The sequence below is a fragment of the Poromitra crassiceps genome, assembly GCF_964638095.1.
Source record: "Poromitra crassiceps genome assembly, chromosome: 5".
Lineage (NCBI taxonomy): Eukaryota > Metazoa > Chordata > Actinopteri > Beryciformes > Melamphaidae > Poromitra > Poromitra crassiceps.
The window spans coordinates 42,730,682-42,752,526 of record NC_139642.1 but is presented as its reverse complement, the minus strand read 5'-3'; the positions used below and the strand labels follow the sequence as shown (position 1 = coordinate 42,752,526).

The 21,845-nt window shown below is 45.6% G+C and overlaps 1 protein-coding gene across 1 annotated transcript in view; it reads right to left on the bottom strand.

Annotated features, from left to right (window-relative positions):
- LOC310777341 (nectin 1b-like) overlaps positions 1-21,845 on the bottom strand; it is a 99,067-nt gene that overhangs the window by 21,645 nt on the left and 55,577 nt on the right. Inside the window, exons 2-5 of the mRNA XM_083637678.1 lie at positions 11,305-11,676; positions 8,581-8,880; positions 7,210-7,327; positions 1,972-2,123 (exon numbers count right to left, since the gene is read on the bottom strand). Of these exons, the coding sequence (XP_083493804.1) occupies positions 1,972-2,123; positions 7,210-7,327; positions 8,581-8,880; positions 11,305-11,676 (942 nt within the window). The remainder of the gene's footprint in view (positions 1-1,971; positions 2,124-7,209; positions 7,328-8,580; positions 8,881-11,304; positions 11,677-21,845) is intronic.

Genomic DNA, 21,845 nt, shown 5'->3' with positions numbered 1-21,845 from the left:
TATTTGGTAAGTAAGGGCTACCCGTGCCCCTTTGTGATTTCAATGATCACTCGACTAAGTACTAACCCGCCTATTTCGGATGGGGCGACTTCTCACAATGCAGGTAAATGACATCACAAACCGTGTCTTTGTCTATGGCTCGGCCTTACTGACAGAGAAGAACAGCACACATTGAAAGAGAGGAAACAGAAACAAAAAACAGCAAAAAAAAAAAAGGGAAAAAAGTATGTGATGCATGACACTGTACAGGCCCAGCTGTTGACTTCACACCAAGCAGAGCGTTGTGGGCCCGGGCGCACGACATGAGTCAACATGCAAAGCAATGCAAGTTAGAACGCCCCCGCTTCCCCAGAACCAAGCCCAAAGAGTAAAGAGGGAGAAACCTTTCCTGTCTGAGCAAAACTGTCACAGTCTCCCTCCCTCCAATCCCACCACACACAGCTGCTACCAATACAGCAGGATCCCCACACTCATGTATAGCAAAGAGAGATCTGGGATATAGCCTACTGCAGCAGCAGGGGCTTTGATTGAAAATGCCTCCTCCTATGTAGAAGAACCCAGAGGGACCACAGTGCGTGTGTGCCAACAATTATGTGGAGAAGGCAAGGAAACTGAATCAGTTTTGTTTGCCATTTTGTTTTTCCCAGAAGACTGAAGAGAGGGGGGGGGGGGGGGAAAGAGAGAGGAGTACTCCAACTGTAAAAGAGACAGGGGGGGCTGTTCTGAGAAATGTGAGCGTGATGCGAGAAAAGCTATGATCAATACAGCACCCTCTCACCTCCACCCCCCGCTTTCCTTCTTGTTATTTTAGGTGCCGATAATAGACCTGCTTTCTACTGCTCCCACACATGTGCTTCTGGATGTGGGACTGGGAGCTGTGTGGAGAGGAGAGGGGCTGCTGCCTCTGTGTTCTCTCAGTGAGCGAGTGAGTGAGATCTAACAAACACTGCAGCAGCAGCAGGCAGGCAGCCGCCCAGCGAGGGCAGGTGGGCACCGCGTCCAAAACACACACAGGCAAGCTGGCAGAGCCACCTGGATCACAAGTGTGTGTAGGTGTGCGTCATTAGGGCTGGGGATCGGTGCTCAATGCTTTTAAGCTGGTGCGCACAGCTTTTTAAGTCAAACTCGAGCACTTTTCAGCACTGAGAGCAGATGGTCGCCCTCATGATGCGGAGTGGATCCGAGCGTTAAAATGCCCCTTTCCATTTCAGAGCCCATGTTAGTCAATCTAGCTCTGGTCCACTCCGCTGTCTGCTTCGCGTCGTGTGTGAGACGTCAATAGAATATGACGACGGGATCGTTTCATTTCAGGTATTAAATGATTTTTGGTTTACATAAGTGATTGTGTAGATGAAACACAAGATTTATGTTGGAAATCAAGCACTTTGCCAAATTTTCAAGACTTTTTACGACTTTTTTTTTATGACTGTTTAAGGTATCAACCAAAATTACCCAGTACCAAGTAGTATTGAGGTTTCTCCAGTCAAACGATACCTGCAATCCATCCTTTTTGTACTTTTGTACTAGAAAAAAATTACTTTGTTTTACTCACAGCCAATCACCACAAGCGTTCTACAATTTAATGTGAGATGTGATTGGCCCACTACTGTAGCAGGTCCAACCCATACAGTCTGTGGTGGTGAAGCTGAGTGCGGTGTATGCAGGAGCTGGCAGTTCGCCGTGCCGAGATGCCACCAAAACGCTCCAAAATATGGGGGAGGAGAAGGTATCGAATGAAGTACTCTATTGATATCGGTATCACTTTAAGGGTACTGGTATCGTCATTTTTTAAATGATACCCAGCCCTATGCGTCATTGCCTGCCTGCCTGCATGTATGTGCATGTGTGTTTGTGTCTGTTTGGGGCGGAGCTGGGGGGGCTATGTTTCCAGAGGGTAACTGTATTGATGCATGTCATGCCGGAGTTATGGAGGCACATTCCAGAGGCCCAGAGAGAGGAGAGGCGACCTACCTGTGATGTTGACGTCCACGATGCCGGTGCGGGCCCCGATGCCGTTGGTGGCGTCGCAGACGTACGTCCCGGCGAGGTCATAGGTCACGGGCCCCTTGAAGAACAGAGAGTTGTTCTTGATCTCCACATTGCCAGGCAGGGAGCCGTTCAAACTGGTGGGAAGAGAGGCAATAACACAGACACCATAAAAAGGTAGAATTACACCACAGTGGAAAAAACCCCCTCTCTCTCCCGAGAGCAGCAAAGCAATTCAACGAGCGTGAAAAAGACAGTCCCCAGTGCAACACAAAGCTGGATGTGTGTGGGGGTGAGATACATTCCAGGGATATTCGACAGTGATATATTTCGTCCATCATCCATCAAGTCCAAACAAAATTATGAGGACAGGGAACTCCGGCAGGTCGAAGCAGGTAAGACACAGCTGATGCCTGAGGCCAGTCTTTTGGGCATACGGAATACCAAACAGAACGGGGAGAAGGCCTCCATGGCTGAACTGTGAAAGCTCAGGGGAGCTGTCAGGAGAGGCAGCTGATCAAGACATACATGCAGAACCCACCAAATGCTGTGCTGTCAACGGAAGACGTAGCCCATATTGCTACCGCCTGAGGGGTTTGTCTGAGGCTTTATGCTTCACTATCTCCAGCACGTTCGGACCTGCTCTGGCCTTTGATCAGGTCGACGCACACTGAGGTCACGGATCAGCTGCGCACCGTCTCCAGATGTGCCCTTACGTTCTCTTATCAGGAACCCTTTTTACGGCGCCTCCGAGGGGCGCAGAAGGTACACACTCCTCGAATTTCAGGAAAAAATGTGATGTTTCCTATTGACTTTGCCTCCTTCTGCTTTTACGGCCGACAGTTTCACGGGCTGCTCCGAACAGATCCAGCTATAGTATAGCTATAGGGTTATGAAGAAAAGCATAATAATACTGGATGACAGTGGTGAACTACTGAGCGGCTGTGGCAGTTTTACACTGAAGCTTTTATGAGTTTAAGCCGCCGTCATGATCTGCGTTTCCTTTCTGTAAACAATGAGGATGCGGCAGACACTTCCTGCTTAACGCTCGGGCTTGTGCTCTGCTGGAGAGACACCCTGCGATGCGCCGGTGCGCCAGCACATTAAAAACAATGTAATGCTCCGTTTATTACAGCAAGAGAGTTAACAAAATGACATGACATAGAAGCGACAAAATTAGGTCATACTCTAACAATGGCCGCCACACATCAAGCACTTGAGCTACACTAAATGGATTTAGAACCAGGCTCTGTAATGATGGTGGGAAAGACACAGTGACAAAGCTATTTGTATAATTAATTGGTCACGAAATGTCAATTACAAACTCGTTCTTTACAAATGGATGGAGTATTAGTGTGAGTGATCCATACGTGGTTAAAAGAGCAGAATTTCTCTGCAATATTTTCTTCCCGATTTCTTACTGACTGGAGAGAGTAAAGAAATGTTCAGCGGAAGCAACAGAAATGGCTATGATTTGTTATTTTTTCTTTGACCACCACAGCGGCGCATCCACAACAGAGCTGCAAACAACCCTCAATACTGTATGTCACCATCCAGTAATCAGTTACCTTGTGAGCCGATATCAAATGCGGAGTGCTGCAAAAACCAATTGATTTGCAACAGAAATGAAAGGCTGGCAAACCGTGATTCGCCACAGATCCTGTGTGACTTGAGGTGTGTGTGTGTGTGTGTGTGTGTGTGTGTGTGTGTGTGTGTGTGTATGTGCGTGCGTGTGTGTGTAGAGCGAGGGGTGTGCAAGGCTGGGGGGGGGGGCAGGGTTGGGGGGTTCAAACAGCTTGAGTGTTGCAGATTCTTGGGTGGCTGGCTGTCTGTGCATGTGTATGCATGTATGAGATGTGTGTCTAGATGCGGGTGTGTGGATGGTGGTTGGATGGTTGTTATCCAGATCTTATGGGATGGCAGACGTGGCTTCAAAGACCTTACACGCGTTGCACGACATGCTGCACACTCAAGAAGCTCAAAACACGATTAAACACGAGTAATTAGTTCTACAAGTAAGACACAGGCCATGGGCATTTAATTAGCAGTGATTATGATGTTTATTAAGAGAAGAAATTAAGAGCACTTTCTGTGACTGCAATCTGCTAGACAAATGAGTAGAATTAAAGGATAAGGTGTTTTTAATGCAATGTTCATCTGTTTCACCGGTCTGAAATCAATCCCACAACTAAGTTCAACTGTAATGCATCATCTGTGTTCTCGTAATAGCCATAGAAAACATTAGCACATTTAAATGAAAGGGAGTAAGAGGGTCAACCTCTAATGCCTCCATATTCACACTTTGGTCTGCAGTCGGCGAAAGGTTGCTGCACTAATTATGCTCCAGGTCTGGATGAAATTAGATTTACATATTATTTAAAGGGACATTAAGTCATCTAGGATTTTTATTCACAGCTATTGGTGATGAAGGAATTTGCAGCAACATGGGTTTCTTACACAGCTTACAGTGTACCGTAATTGATGTAAATAATAATAGAGACGAGTAATGGTATGTGTCCACAAGGGGCATCATTTCACACGAGGGATCACCTCACTTCCCCCAGTATTGATTGGACGCTTGATAGGCAGGCTTCCATATGGTTCCTCGCTGCACCTGATTGGATGAACGCTGTGTCACTCACTGGGCCGTCTGTGGTGGATTTCAAATGGGAAAAACATGGCGGCTCGTTGCAAACTTTCTTTTCTACCTAAAAAATGATTCACCGAAATGTGTTTCTGAAGACATTCGATGCCAGAAATAAGCCATGCAGTCGCTGAATCGGTCTTTATTCTGGATTTACTGGTTAGTTTACAATTTTGTCCCGAATTGGAAATGGGAAGGATGGAAGTGACCTGATCCTGTGGACATGGACCATAAGATAGTGAATTAGAACAGAGATCCAACAGAAATGTCTAGTAAATAGGTAATAGATCACAATGCAAAACACTGTGACAGTAATGCTGCTTTGTCATTATTTTTCTTGGCTTGAGGACAGAAAGTCTAATGATGCCAGTCACTCGCTCGTAGCACTGTGCTCCATCGCTGAGCAGTTGCAAATGTGTGTGTGTGTGTGTGTGTGTTTGTGTGTATGTGTGTGTGTGTGTGTGTGTGTGTGTGTGTGTGTGTGGGGAGGGTGTGTCGAGTGGAAAATAGGGTTTTGAATTGAAAGCCAGAAAACTGCGCTGGGAGAAGTAATCGTTGAGTCACTGATATTGATCAACAACCCAATGTATTATGCATCATTTGTGCTATGGGACAGCAGAAATGTTACTTACTTACTGCACCTTTTACAAACCTCACATCCTTACTTTTGTGTGGATCGTATGTGTGTTTCCTACCACTTACTGTTCCACATCAAATAAGGCACGGCGAGTTTCTACTGAGGTAATCACAACAAAACACAACAAAATGTGAGTATAGCTGTGCTGAAAGAAAAACAAATCAAAGTTGTCTGCCTTGCTTTCTTCAAGGGGGACGACACGCCAGGCTTTGTGCATGAGCTCCACACAGACAGGGAGAAGCCACATTACGCAGGAGGAGAGTGAAAGACTCCAAGCAGAAGGAGCAGAAGAGGTTTTGTTTTTGCGTTACAGCTGCCGTGATGAATCAAATGCATTTCAAACGAAACAACACCAAACTATGAATACATTGAATATGATCAATTCTGTATACGCTGGATCACCTTTGGGAATAATCCGTATATATCCACGACATTAATATTTATTGCCGAACACCATAGTAGGATTTGGCTCCACCCCTTGTGTTTGTGTTGCTGCACACATGCATAAACACGTGCATGTAACGCGGGCGGTTTTGGATGGTGTGACGCCATCACGCATCACGCCGGCCTGTTCCCGGATCGTTCTGTCACAGCCTTGTGTTGACCTCCACAGTGGAGCCCAGGGGAACCTTCACAACACATTTGGCATCTCATTCCCAGTGCAGCAATGGCCGTCCCCTCCTATCTGTCAGCACAGTGCCCTCGTCTTTCTAGATCACATCACCCTCTTCTCCCCCTTATCTCCCTAAATCTCCCTTTGCCTCTGATAAAATACCAAGCGGGCCAAATCTTCTCCATGGTGTCTTCTGCTGCTGTGTGTGTATATCAGTGTTTCTGCCCTCAAAGCCAAATGTATGCTCAAAGAAAAAAGAAAGAGGAAGAAAAAACACTCCCCATGCCTCATTAAAATCCAACAGTGGCCCGTAGAGTAGATACAGTGAGGCCACAATGGTCGATTAATCCACATCCACTCAAGTCCACTGACATATTTCTCAACCCAGCCTTTACTGAGCAATTACAGGACAAATTGCTACATTTATCTGTCAATTTCAGCGTATAATACTTTCATTTAAGGCCCACGATACGCCGAGAAAAACTTACTCTATATTCAAAGAGCTGCGCTGACAGTTTTCTCGCATGTGTCGTGCCAATACAATCAAATCGAGGATAATCCGAAATTGCAGCTAAACAATTCCGCAGTGTAACCGCGTTTTCACAACGTTGCGGCCGGCGCGTCTGTTTAAACGACATCATTTAATTCCGCACGAGCAACTTTCATGCCATTAGTCAAAGATGAGCAAACCCCGGGGTTATTTGGAGATTCCCGCGAGGCTTTTGAAAAAGTTGATTTAATTGATTTGTTTGTTTAGTTATTTGTTTATTTAGTGTGTCGGGACAACGCGCTGCCTCTGTGTCCTCCACAGGACACACAGCAATAACAATGAGGCGTTCTCTCAGCCTCTACCTGCACGGCGGCCCGAGACTTCAAAGCCAACGCAGAAGCAGAAGTAAAGCGCTTCTGTTTGCGTTTGTCTCCCAGTATCTGTGACCATCAGACAAGATAGACCTGTTTGTTGTTGCCTTAATATGGCTATTGTGCTCTGCCTCAAGTCCAACTCTTATCTTCATACACATTTTTATAAACAAACAAATAAAGAGAGAAGCATTTCCCGAGAGGATGAAGTTATTTTTTTATTTTTTTATTTTTTATCTTTGAAGATTACTTTGTTGTTGTATGTGCCTTAAAACAAATGTTTGAAAGAAGCGGAATCCATAATCGTATGAAAGTGCTTCCCAAGCCGCGCAGGCGTTTTTTGTTGTTGTTTTTTCAGCGAGAAATCTAAAGCGAGGTATAATACTGTGTAGGTGGGATGTATACAACATACAACATACTGTCTTGACTCACGAGCCTTGAGGGCTGTTTTGAGGGCTCTAGACTCACAGTTTCCACTGGTAGATGGTGACAGGAGGGTTGGCATCGGCCCTGCAGGTCAGCTGCACATCCTGACGGTTCAGATACCAGTTTCCATCAAAGCCCTCGATCTTCACCTCGGGTTCATCTGCAAGGAAGAAAGGTGATGTCATTTCTCCCCTCCAACACATCATCCCCACTGCTGTGCAGCACCCTTCATTCAAGTGTACCAAAAGGCTGACAGTTGTAAGAATGCTATAAGAAACTCTTCCGTAGATTCTACTCCATATGCTTTTATAACAGTTAGAGGGGGCACGATGACCCTCTATTTATACAGTATTTTATGATCAAATATGTTTTAAAGATGTTGTTAAAATCTGATTTTGTGTAAGTGGTTGAATTTCAAGCTATTGCGTTTTCAAAAATCCAGTACTACAAGTACTGTCGTTACAGAGCGCAGCTCCACTCAACGCATCACAACTGGACTTGGCCTTATTTGGCTGCCTTCACTAAATACCCCTCCTCATAACCACCAATACCTGTAAAACATATACATATACATACATATACATACACTCATGAGACATGTTGCATCCTATAATAATCCTATAATAAGAATGCAAAGTCTGTGTCTGAGTGAGTGAGTGAGCACAAATCGTGTTCGGCCACAGCTATGCCATTCTACGTGTGATCGCACTGAATCTTTCAGGAAGTGTAAAAAGCACCTGTGCGGGTGACCTAACGGAGGCAGATTTTTTAATTAGGTAATTAGGGCAGACTCATAGCCGAATGTGCAATGGATGCGCAGATTAATGACCGAACTTGCGATGCTCTGCAGCCTCCACCGGTCACACATGGACACACGACTGCACGCATATTCCAATAGTTGAGTTGAGTCGAGTTTAAAGTGGAGCAGTTCGACCTGGCGCCACCTGGACCACCTTAAACACATTCAAATACTTCTCACACGTTCACGCATGAATAATTGTACACTCTAAAATGGACCATTCTTCTACGGTCCGTCGGCCCATTTTAGAGTGTTTAATTATTGATCCATTAACCTGTAATTAATCCAAACATATTTCCTGTATGTATTAGCAGATGGAAGCCTCGACTAGTCACTGTATAGAAGTATTAGCAGGTGGCACAGTGGTAGGGCTGTCGCCTCACAGTCAGAAGGTCTTGGGTTTGATTCTTGCCTGGGTCACTGCTGGTACTGGTGGTGGTATGTCTCCCCATGCCTTCAGTGCCTAGCGGCCAGGTGGGCTATCTCGTGAAAAGGGCTTTTCTGTGTGGAGTTTGCATGTTCCCCCCATGCTCACCAAAGTGGCCCTTTACGTTAACACGTTGAGTACTGTACATCTTCCTCCACTGATGCAGGCTGAACAGTATGGGACTTACACTGCACATTGAGCACCACGCTGTCGGTGATCCTCTCGTTGCGGTACGTCACGATGCACGTGAGTTTCTGCTTGTGGGTTTCGCGGCTCGGCACGACCACGTAGTTGCTGCGCACCGTCACGGTGCCGTTGGGGTTGCGGCTCTCCTGGAAAGTGGCTTCCCCCTTCAACCTGGTCTCCCATTTGATCACGCTCGGGGGCTTCCCATTGGCCGACACGCACGTGGCGACGGTCGTCTTGCGTTTCAGCCCCCGGGCCACGATCGTGGGCGTGGTCAGCGTCATGCGCGTCACAGGACGAGCTGTAGGGATGAGAGCACAAAGGGGGATAAAGTTATTAAAGTTTGATTAAAGCTCATTAAAAGAGCTCTAAAGGGGATGACTTTTCTTATCTTTTCACAGTCTTAAACTCGCTGCCCTATCTTTGCCTGTGAAGTATATTTTCTCTCTGAGTCAGTGTGTTTTTCTTTCAGTTTAAATCTCATTTTAGCTTATAATTATGTGTACTTCACCCACCGACAGCCTTAGATTTGATGATAACAGCGATCTGAAGGAAATTAAAATAAGGGGTTGAGATGAAAACACTTTTGTGGTAATTCAAATCAGGGGAAGTTTTGCCCCCTTCCCTCCTCAAAGCCAAAGCAGTTGTCAAAGCTTACACTGACGCGGTACCCTGCCTGCTCAAATGCACAGGCATCCAATTTAAATCCTTTGTGAGTTGCCAATTAGCAATCTACTCTTAGTACATCAAAAGGCAGACTCCAGCAAATGCACAACTAAAGGAGATATGGCATGAAGAGCGAACCCTTTTCCAACGCTGTCGGCTGGTTATCTACACACAGGTTCCTGAGCCACAGACGTCTAAAAAGGGAGACTCAATGGCACAAAATGGAGACTTGGATTTGACAAGAAGCTCTGGCAACAAGGACTACTTAAGCCAAGTGCCTTTTTGGGCTTTGTTGCAACCACACCAAACACTCCGTTTCTAATTAGATCTCTAATCAGAGTCCGTATACAACCTTTTCAAAGCTGCCTCTCTCCAAGACAAATTACACCTCTGGCACTCACACACCGCAAATTTGAAATTATTACACAATCAAGCAAAATTAGTGTATACATACACTAAGTGGCTTTATTGATTTCTGTCTCATCTGACACTTTCAAATCTATGGAAGTATTTATTTATTTATTGTTCTCTGAATGGTTTACTAGAGCTTTTACATAATAGGTAAAGAAAGAAAACATGGTAGAGCAACATATTTAGTAGATAGAAAAAGGCCGTGTGCATGGTGTGATTTATACTGACACTAAAATGGCAGCATGTGGCAATCTGATGCTGGAGGGCAAAGTTGTATTTGTGTTGGCGTCTAAAAGTGTTTCTTCACCTGTAATTGATCTTTTCAATAGTCTGTTAGTCTCTCATGGAAAAAGAGGATGTCGTTTTCATGCTGTCTTCACTCTGACACCATGTTGTAATGATTATGGGTGGCTGCCCAGCACCGCACTGCTGCACTGCTATTGTTTTTGTTTGGATTGTTCCTCCACTTTCTCCTTTTTCTGCATTAAGGTTTCAAATCTCCTCTCTACTGCTCAGCTAAAAAAATAAATTAAAAGGAACTCTATATTTTAGCCAATAACTCTAACTGAACTATACGGTATAGAATCTGTTCCCCCCCCTTAGATTCTTTGGTTCAGGACAAATCCTTTGCACAGACTGGTTTTCATTTCAGACAATAATATTGAACATCCAAACACACAAAGGACTCCCATGACACACAATCAAGGTTGATGGTGAGGAGGACACACAAAGAGGAAGTGAGGCAGAATTCCTAAACGCTTGGTGCTCGAACAACCAAACATCGCATAATATGTTTGAGATGGCCTCCATAGCGCCACCATCAGGCCAACTGTGCTTTTGTTTTTATGAATCCTGCAAAAATACACTCAATCTCCACCAAATCTTACACGCTGCATATTTCAGCTGCCTACATCATGGTTGGCCAAGACATAGTAACGAAGCTGACAGCAAAGATGCACAAACCTAAACATTTAATGCTAGAACAATCCTACTGTACACTCCACATACATATCATGTGCAGATGGCTTCCACAGTGTGTCACATTACATTTGGCCCTCCTGCTGTAGAATGTTACCACGACGACAAATTGGCAATGTTGCACCCATGGGCCTGGACACCACTAATGGCCGCCTGCGGCTATATTTTCTATATTTATTCCTCATTTTGTGCAATGTTGCGCAATATTCCTTTATTTGGTGTGAAACTACCTTGTATAATACCAGCCCTATTTGCATGTGACTAGCATTGCCCTATGTGGGGAGCAGGGATTAATGAATTACCCCCCAAATAAAAGTGTTTTCCAAAATGTTTACAATTGTATTGAAGTTTGAGCCAAAAATGGATTCAAATCATCCTCTATAGGCTCCACTACTGCCTCCAATGTTCATGACAGGAACAACAGAGAGAAAAATAAATCCCATGCCAAAAAGAAATTCTGACTGAAACCACCAAGAGTTCAATTTCCACTGGATTCATATTATCAGGGGACCTCTGCCTTCAGCGTTATTTGCACAGGAATTCTGTCTTTACTAATTTAACAGACATGGTCGATTAGCACAGGATTGAAATCACTGACGCTCTGCGCAGTTGTAACAAATCACTATGATAACTATTTCTCTTGTAACTGCTGACGGCTCCAGGTTCTTACCGAGCACAGTGAGGTTGACCATGTTCTCCCGGTTGCCAGCGGGGAAGGTGGTGTACTCGCAGATGTAGGCGGCCTCGTCAGACAGCCGCAGGTTGGAGAACACGATGGTGGTATCCTCCAGGGACGGGGTGCGGTGGCGCACTGCTGCCTGCTTGAAGCTGACCCGCTCCTTGAAGGGCGGCAGAACGGACACGCCCAGCGCCGGGTTGGCTATCGCCACGTTCTGTTTGGTGCCGTTGAGGAACTTCTGCCAGGTGACTTGAGAGATCTTGACCGGCGGGTTGCTGTTGATGAAAATGCAGCGCAGTTCCACTTGCGAGCCCACGAAGCCAGACTTACTGGGGTCCATCTGTACCATCTGTGCATTGCCAGCTACAAGAAACAAGGAGAGGGGAAAAAACAAAACATTTAATTAGGATTAATACGCAGCTAAGGCCGAGCAAAGCACTCCAGTCAATAGCAATAGTACATGCATGGAAAGTCAACAAGTCAATTCAGCCTCTAGGTAGTACATGCACGCACATCAACGCTCACAGTCAAGCTCACATTTAATCACATGGATACACCCACACACTCGCTCTGCTCCACATAAGCAATCTTGATTCCGTGCGCCTCCATGTTTAAAGTCAGTACATCCTGGCTGCCTGGTAGTTGTGTGTCAAAGCGGGGCGAGTTGTTATTATTAACATCTATACAGCCCCTTCTTTGTCCACCAGGGCGCTGCTGTCTGTGATGAGAGGGGAGGGGCAGAGCGGGAGCCAATGCATCCCTAATGAATGAGTACTGCAGGGCGGCGAGCTGGAGCCAAGTCATCCCTCCACGCCACCTACCCCGCACCAACCTGCCGAGTCCATTGTAACTTTAATTACTTTTTAGTCGCAAATACTTCAATGACTGCCTGCAGCCCCTATTAAAAGAAACAATGCGGAGGCCTGTGTAAGCATTCGCACAATAGGAACACACACATTAGCTCTATAAAAAGCCAGCAATTAGGGCCCTCTCCCCCGCCACCTATGCCTGTGAGGAGTTTGGTAGCAAAAAAAACAACAACAAGGTCAATTAGCAAAGAAGGTATTTTTCTGTAAACGTGCCAGTGGTTTGGTTTCTCATGCAAACGTCGACCTCTCGTTAAGCCCATCTCTCTCTTGGCCTTTGGCTCTTTACTTGATGAATGGTATATGGCCTCAAATACTATTTGCAGATAACCTGTTATTAGCCGTTGGTCACAGCCATTAAATATCCACAACCCTGTCTCGTCCTGTCTCCAATCAGAACCTCTTCTCAGGTGTATAGCTGCGCATTAACAATGTCTCGCTTTGGTACGAGTGAGTCTGATGCGGAGACCGAACCGATGCGTCTGCGCACCGCTCGGGGGGCTGCTGTGCTGCGTCCTGTTGTCTTTTTAACACGTCTTTGTTATCGCAGGCGTCGCACGCTGCTTTGATTTATGCTCCTCTCCAGGTGAAGTCTGATGATGTTCCCGTTTCCTGGTCAGACAACCCCTGGCTGAGTTTGTATTTACAACCAGCCACAGCTATAATTATCTCCTATGGATAGGCGAGAACCCACAGGAAGAAAGAGTGGAATTCCTCCGTTAATCACGCTGAAGTCATAAACCCAGCGAGTGAATCAAGTCATAAACACAGAGGGAAATATGCTGCGGCCTCGAGTCGGGGGGGACCGGGCCTGGAGTGGGGGGGGGGGACCGGGCCTCGAGTGGGGGGGGGGGACCGGGCCTGGAGTGGGGGGGGGGGGGGACCGGGCCTCGAGTGGGGGGGGGGGGCCGGGCCTCGAGTGGGGGGGGGGGGACCAGGCCCAGAACATATGCAGCACAAACACAGCCACTCTTTAACGGTGAATAACTGCATCACAATGATGGATAATCGCTGGGCCAGTCGGAGATAAGATCTCCACACAGCGGTCTTTAAAGTGTGTACGAGTATGTAAGAGATCCATCTATGTAGACGCACAGTGCATAGCAAAAATCTGAGCATAGCCTCGACTGTACAGCGGGGTGGGGAGGTGTGGGGCGAGATGTGTCTGGGGGAGATGCGTCTGTTAAGAAAGGTTCATAAAGAGGGTAGAGACTCAGCCGAAGGACACTGGGGCACAATGCATGCATATATATACAGGAAGCTGTAGGAGCAGCCCTCGGTGAACACCATTAATATGAACAATGCATTGTTTTTCCTCATCTTTCACAGCTGTCACGCAAGCCGCGGGTTGAATGACTTACAGTCCAAAGCAGAACATTACCAGAGAAAGCCAATTTCTAGCCATTGTTATATACGTTTCCACTCAAGTACAGCTACAGCAGCCCTTCGCGGCCGACCGCAAATCACATAAAAAGCAAAGTGACAACCTTTTCAAGTTACTGAGTGCACATCATCTTTCATTTCCTCCGGACCACATCAACAAGACCCTCTCTCTATAGAGATTTAAACTTCAGGGATTTGAAGATGACAGATTGATTTACTAATACAGTTTGACAGGGAGGACTGGCAACCTTGTCATCTGTACCTTGAGAAACACCTGTGTCCTTGCGCACCTCGGGCCGATGCTTTACTCCATTTGATCACAGCTTAGATTAGCAGTGGCAGCGGCTATAGGATGATTTTTTTTTGAAATGGCAAACACAATTTAGTGTGTGACAACACTACTTAAAGTTTCATCTTAAATCGGAGCGAAGTGAGGGGTTAGCTGGGCAGCGGGCGCTGTGGAAACTCATAGATACAGTATGTAGTGTACCTGGCTAGACTAGACCTCACCCACTTGAATGCTAAAACAATACTGGCAGTTCTCCTCCCTACCCCCCTGCTCCCTCCTTCCTCCTGTGAGGCTGCTGCTCGCTTCTCAGATTGGACCAAATAAATAGCAGGCCACAAATGGAAACCAGAGGAATCGGCATAATTACACAGCCTCAGTGCCCGAATCCCCTCCGTGAAGGACCGGGGGCCCCCACAGGGACCCCTTCCACTCAAGGAGTGGAGGAGTCCTTGGCAGAGCGCACAGTTACAACTGTAATCACAGACTACACCGTGGTGCGGTGAAGCCATAGAAGAGCGGAGTCGCATATATACAGTATATGGCAGTAGCGCTAAGAAGGTAGGTTTTGTGAGTTGTTGTTTTAGAGAGAGAGAGAGAGGGAGAGAGAGGCCATGCATGCAGGAACAGAGAGAGGAACAAAGAGCTGGAGGATAGGCAAAGTAGTGGAGACAGGGACCAGGCCAGAGGAAGAGCGAGACAAAAGCTGTAGGGAGATTTGTAGGTGTGCTGCGGGCTTGAGGCTGGCATCGCCGCCGCTCTTTGTTCTCACCCTGACAAGAGGGCGACTGCGGGGGACAGTCATGCTTTAATGCACCTGGGGGTTAGACATTGCCTTAAGAGTTGCCAATGGAGAGAGGAGACCTTCTGGAAGGGAAATGCAATGGCACAAACAAGCAGAAAGTCTGCCCCGAGCTGGCAGAATATAAAGAGAGAAGAGCGGTTTGATTCACACCAGGTGAGCTGACTTGGATCAAGGGGGACATAAGGGGAGCTATTAAAACAGCTGCTGCACCGTCTGGGCCTCCGCTGATAGCTGCACACTCCCAGGGCCTGGCCACAAAGTTGCACTGAGGACAGGGCCTGGCCACGGAGCTGCACTCAGGAGCACACTTCCAGGGCCTGGCCATGTAGCTGCACTGAGGACAGGGCCTGGCCACAGAGCTGCACTGAGGAGCACACTCCTAGGGCCTGGCCATGGAGCTGCACTCAGGAGCACACTTCCAGGGCCTGGCCACGGAGCTGCACTGATGAGCACATTCCCAGGGCCTGGCCACGGAGCTGCACTGAGGAGCACACTCCCAGGGCCTGGCCAGTGGCCACGGAGCTGCACTGAGGACAGTCAACTGTAATAAGATCTCACCCCTTTCATGCTACAAGGAAAACCATGTGCTCTGTGTTGTTTGCATATGGCGCAGTGAGCAGTGTGTGTGTGTGTGTGTGTGTGTGTGTGTGTGTGTGTGTGTGTGTGTGTGGAACACCCTTCAGCCAAACAAGCTTCCTATAGCGCCGTGGACGACACCCAGGGGCACACGACACTGCTGCACTGTCCTCTCTGCACAGGCTCATGACCACAATGACTTCTACTGCGCTCCATTTTAAATAAATGAGTGATTTAATTTCCCAGGTGGGAAATTAAAATGTTATCCACTTAATTATTTAACATTAAATGAACACAGAATACATTTTTTATATATATAATCAGATCCCCCCCCACACCAGTAATGAATCAAAACTGAATATAACATAATATTGTTGTTGTCTTTGGTACAGAGCCAAATATTCCATTCATTCATTTTAATGTAAAACTTTATACTAACTTTCATTCATAAGTCATTCACAACAATGAACATTATTAATAGCCATGAACAAATCATCAGTTCATTAATTTCATAAGTCATTAAACTCATAATCTTTCCCCCCAGAATCTAATCTAAAGTTGAAAGAGTGCATCCTTTGTTCAGCTTTATATAAGTTTATACTGTAACTCATCAGTTAATATCACAAAACAGTTTCTAGATCATTTATAGATATTTTTGCTGCACCTCTATCTAAGATGAAATTGTCTGTCCTTTGTTAAGCTTTGTAGAGGTTTACAATCAATTAGCAAATTAGCAACGGGACATTTACCAGTGGATATTGCCATGACATGCTATGAGAAATGAAATCGACAGGTTTGAATGCTGATGATAATCCATAGAGAGGGAAAACTACACAAACAAAAAAAAATAAAAGATCTTGAGTGATTTTACATTAGCGGTCATCACCCAAAGTGAAGTCAGTAGATGTAGTATCAGGTGCATAGGCAATGATCAGGCTGTATCTTCAGTTTCTTTTATGAATGACATATCAAACAAAACAAAAAGATCACACAGGACATACAGACACTGGTTTTGTATTTCCTCTGTGCAGAGAGGATTTCCTGCCAGTATCCATACCCAACACCGGAATTTAATTTGGTCAAATCAGCAAATCTCTGGTTTCTCACCTGGGGGACAGGACACTGTCTTCTCTCACCTGGGGGACAGGACACTGTCTTCTCTCACCTGGGGGACAGGACACTGTCTTCTCTACTGCAGCACAACTTTGTGATTGAGCCTGACAGCTTTAAAGCTTATCTCATCATGAGCAGACATCATATTGTCTCCATGTTTGATTGTGTTGTGTGTTAATGCCATTGTTACTGAACTGGGATGCTGCTGGATACAGCCTGGCTTTAGCCACACAAGATAATCACTGTTTAATGTAGTCCCAGTTCCCACGGCAATGGTACAGGCCTCTCTGTCCTACTCTATTCATGGCTATGCATGGGTTGTTTAGGGGGAGGCTGAATCACACACACACACACACACACACACACACACACACACACACAGACACACACACACACACACACACACACAGACACACACAGACACACAGACACACACAGACACACACACACACACACACACACACACACACACACACACACACACACACATAAATCGTTACATACATCGCTCTTGTTCATAGAGTGCCGCAGGGATGATGCATTTTTTAGGCCAACCCGGAAGTTAGCATCGCCCTGGGTTCCCTCGTCTCAAAGTCCATGGGTTTTTTGAATGGGGATTTTGGTTAGATGCCTGAAATAAGGTATGTGGTTAACAAAATTTATGATACTGAGAACTTTGTGTTCAGCAAGATAATCTTCACAGATGAACACTTTTTCTGATTTTTGAAGTGTATGCGATCGCCAGGACGACGCTTCAAGAATCATAAAAAATGTATTAATTTGTGAAGATTATCTTGCTGAACACAAAGATCTATGTATCATAAACGTTTGTTAACCACCTACCTTATTTCAGGCATTTAACCAAAAACTCATTCAAAAAACGCATAATATAGTCTTGATGAGGGAACCCATGCTAAATGCATTTCCAGGTTTTAGGACTCGTTGAGGCCATTTACACCTGGCACTAACATGTGTTTTCTGTGATCAGATTGCAATTGGATAGTGCTTGACCACTTGAAAGTACAGGTGCAAACGCCCCCAAGACACATTGAGGGCGGATTGCGATCTGATCGGCCAAACCACCTCCTTGAAGACAAGTGTAAATGCAATGTGTATACTCTCAATCCATATACAACAGCAGTCACCGCTGTTTTTCTGCTGCTCTACGCTATGGAGCTTGCCTGACGCGATCGCAATCAGATCTCAATGTGGACACTGGAGACACATATTAATACCAGGTGTAAATGAGGTTAATCGGGTAAATCAGGTTAATGTGGTCAAGCACTATCTTACAGTTGCAATCCGATCACAGAAAATGCATGTTAGTGCCAGATGTAAATGGCCTCATTCATGCAGCACTGTAGTCTCCTCTAGTGGAACATCTCTTTCCTTTTTTGTGAGTTCATGATCTGGATCTCAAACAGTGGCATTGGGCTCAGGTTACTCACTTGCTCCCTCCAACAGACACAAGTGTTTTTCAGGATGCCGTGGAAAATAAACACCAGTGTCCACACATAATGAAATAGTATTACTGACTTTCTGGCAGAGGTGGTAAGAGTCGTTTCATTGTGCTTCAGTAGATACATACAAAGGACACAGCTATATTCAACGGTTGATGCTGAATGAAAGCGATTCACGTTGACCGTGGCCATTCAGCTTTGTGAGATGGAGTACATGGCAGAGAATTTATGTAAAGCTACACCTAACCACTATTTGGTGGTGTTTCAATCGGGTCTCTTGAGTAAACAATGGTGTACCTGCCAAAACTGCTCCCCTTACCCTCTATCTCCCCAAGCAAACATTGGAGAGGCCGTCAAAGCCTCGCTGCAACAGATGGTTAGTGGTTAGTAGACCTGTTCCTCATTTTCCACTATCTGCTTCAAATTTGAAATACTCCTTTGTACAACACAGTCATTCATTGAGGACAATGTAACATCTGCTGCTACGCTGTAAATGTTAATGATTACCCGGAATATTTATTGTGCTAGGCGACTTCCCAACTCGGGATCGCGCCATGAAAGAAGCGAAAGCATTTCATTTTAACTATTCCCAACGGCTGTTTGTTTGAGGAAGAGGGAAGCGTAATAATCAAGGAACAGTAGTAGCGTGTTTTCCACGGGGTTATACAATTACGACTTTAAGGTTTGTAGTGTGTACAGCACTAGCCAGGCAGCCATATGCACAGACTCTCCCCTCACGCAGCTGTGTCTGATGCAACGCGGGGTTCAGCGCCTCGAGCAGCTTGAAGGCATTTCAAATGTCAAGGGGACACATGGGTTCACTGCAGCAGAGCTTCTCATCTATATCTGCACGGTAATGATTCATCCTTGAATGAAACACTGGAAAACACTGCTACTCTACTTTGTTATCGGAGGATTTCAAAGAACCACGCATAGATGATAGAGTGTATTATATCACACCTCTACTGGGAGCCTCTGTCCAACCTCTTTCAATGAAATACACAGGGGGAAAACACGACAATAGTGGGAGTAAACAGCACTTGTGGATTTTCTGCAATTAATGCATCTCATTCTAGCACAATAGGAAATATGCTAAAAGTAATCTAAAAGTAATCTGGGATTTTAGTTGCCTTTGACCGCAGCCAAAACAAATAAAGCTGGGACAAAAATAAGGTTTTGCCCCGGAGAGGGAGAGTCTATAGCACATATCGAGTGTAAACACAATATCAGAGAGAGAGCCGTGACCCCCCTCCCTCTGCCTGCAGCTTATCTAAACAACTGCCACCGCGGTTTCGGTTCTACGACACAAAATAAACAGTGCTGACGCTACCTGACCAAATGGGCTGGATGACATCGCCCACTGATACCAAATAGCAGCAAATGCCTGTCAACAAAAAGGTCGCGGACGAGTGAAAGGCAGGGGAAACCCCTCCTCCCCCTCCCCCACCAACACCACCCCACCCCAACCCCCCACCTCTCCAACTGCTGATGAATGAATCATTACAAGAGGGACAGTTGTGGTTGTTCAGCAGAAACTTTCAGAGGGAGATCCGAGTATCGCTCGTGTCTAAAAATGCGGGAGGTATCGCTGATGAAATCATGTCATGGCGCAAGAGTGATAATAGCTGGATAATACACTTTATCAGACACAGGGGAGCGCTTACACAGGCCTGACAATTAGTTAGCAAAAGCATCTCGTCCACAGGAAGGGGTGGGTACGATACGATGATGCTGTGCGCTGGTTATGTCTCAATAATGCAAAGGTTTCCTTTCAGACCAGGGCAGCTGCTGCACGGCCTCATAGTAAAGTGCTGTTAAATTAATAAAAAGGGGGCCACGGGCTGGAGAAGTGCACATAGGAGTGGGGGTTATTTAAATAGAGAGCCAAAGTCATGCCCTCTTCCAGTTAGGCATACAAACCAAGGGATTTCATCTGCCATTTTTTTTCCGTCTACATTTTGTGAAATGCTTATAAAAAATAGTTTTACTTGGTCAAACCACGATTCAGCTATATTAAATCAGGAGAGACCATACAGTATAACTGTATAACATTTCACTCAGACCAGTGAAATGTTTTGGCCTGAGTGAAATGTTACATTATCCTGATTCTAAATTCAGTGTTTCCCCTAGAAACATTTTCAGGCCTGGAAGGATTTCGAAACGTACCTCGACCGCAACGGCGGAGGCCCTCGCTGGCGACGCTAAACTTTTAGCTAACCTGTTCGCATCTATGTTCGCAATGGCATCCCAAGTATCATCATACTATTATGGGATGCGATGCGAACAGTTGTATTATGGGATGTGCGTTTCCCAGGCAACGACACACATGTTTTGGAACAGCGGCGCACGCTGGCACAATGCTCCTAAAAGCAAAATGCTTATTGTTTTGAATGATTTGGCATCTTCTATTACTGTCAACACTGTCAACACCAGTATTGCTGTATTCTAATAATATGCCATAAAGGTTTCTTGAAATTTTGGGGAGAGCAGATTCTTTTTTTTTTTTTTTTTTTTGCAATTCTTTTTCTGGCCTGGCGGGCCCGCCAGGCCTGTAGAATGGTAGGGGGAAACACTGTAGCTGAATTGCTTGGTTTGACTAAGTAAAACTATTTTTATAAGCATTTTACAAAATGTAGATGGAAAAATGAATGGCGGTGGAAGTCTCTTGGTCCGTGCCTAACCCGGAAGAGGGCGTGACTTTGGCACTCCATATAAATGTGAGAGGATTTTGGGGAGTGAGGGGGGTGGGGTGGGGGGGGTTGGTAAGCAGAGAGAGTGACAGGCAGCGGGTCAGAACATGGTGAGCAGATTACTGCACTTAGGAATAGGATATGAAAAGCGGAGGAGAGACGATGCTGTGGGCGACACAGAGACGAGGTCCACATGGCTTCTGTTCTGACACAGTCGACACATGACTCTACAACAGGAGCATGTTTCCCCGGTGCCTTCAGGACACTGGACATCCGCTGATTGGCTTAAATCACTGACAACGATTCAGACTGACATTAAACACACATTCTTCTCCGACACAAATCTTCCCCTGAAGCTCACCTGACACAGTGTGGTTGAACTTTACTAGTACTTTGGGTTGTCTAGCTTCCTCAACATGATATGATGACAAAAACAGTGATTCTCTGTTATCTTTTGAGAAATGCACTTTTTCCCCTCTCTCCATTCACTGGCATTATGTGGCAATACAGGTGTAAAAACCACACTTTTAGCACATAACCAAACATGAACAAAGCAGAATCTATCATATAGTACAGGATAGTTAACTAATGGCGCTCTTTATGTTTATTAAACCTTCCAGCTTAGTGTATAAGACCAAAATCCAGCCGGAAGATTTCAGAGTCACACTTTGTTCCAGGAAGCCAGTACGCAACAAAGCACAACATCACTTTAAAGATGAACTTTGGCTTCACCGTAGGTTCCGACATATGTTCACTTCACGTGCATGAATTTGTAATGCACTAATTTCCAAAGCATTAATCAGAAATGTCTTCATGGAATATGCCTCTGCCAATGCACAGTACAGTGTGTGTATGTGTGTGTGTGTATGTGTGTGTGTGTGTGTGTGGGGGGGGGGGGGGGGGGGGGATCAGCCTAAGCCAGCACCGCAGCATTGAGCAGTGATATACCTCTACTCATTCAGCAGATACAGCATCATGAAATGCAGATAAAGTCCTGCCAAAAAGTGCTGAGAAGGAGTCTAGCCCTGGACGACCATGCATGACAAATCCTTCTCTCACACCATCTGTTCCATTGTCCACAAGCAAAGATAAGTCTTGCATCAAGAACAACACTGGAAGCGTCCATGTGATTGTGCCGGACGCTTGGGTTACAGACAGTAGATACATTCGATTAGAAGATTTCTAAAAATCAAACACATCCAATACACAGCTAATCTGCTCAAATTTCATGTCGGTTATTGGCTAAAACATAAACATTGAGTATATTGAACTGCATAAAGCTAACATTGACACCTTCATACTCAATAAAAATTCAAAGTGGATGAGTGTTATCCATAGAGCACATGCAAGGTG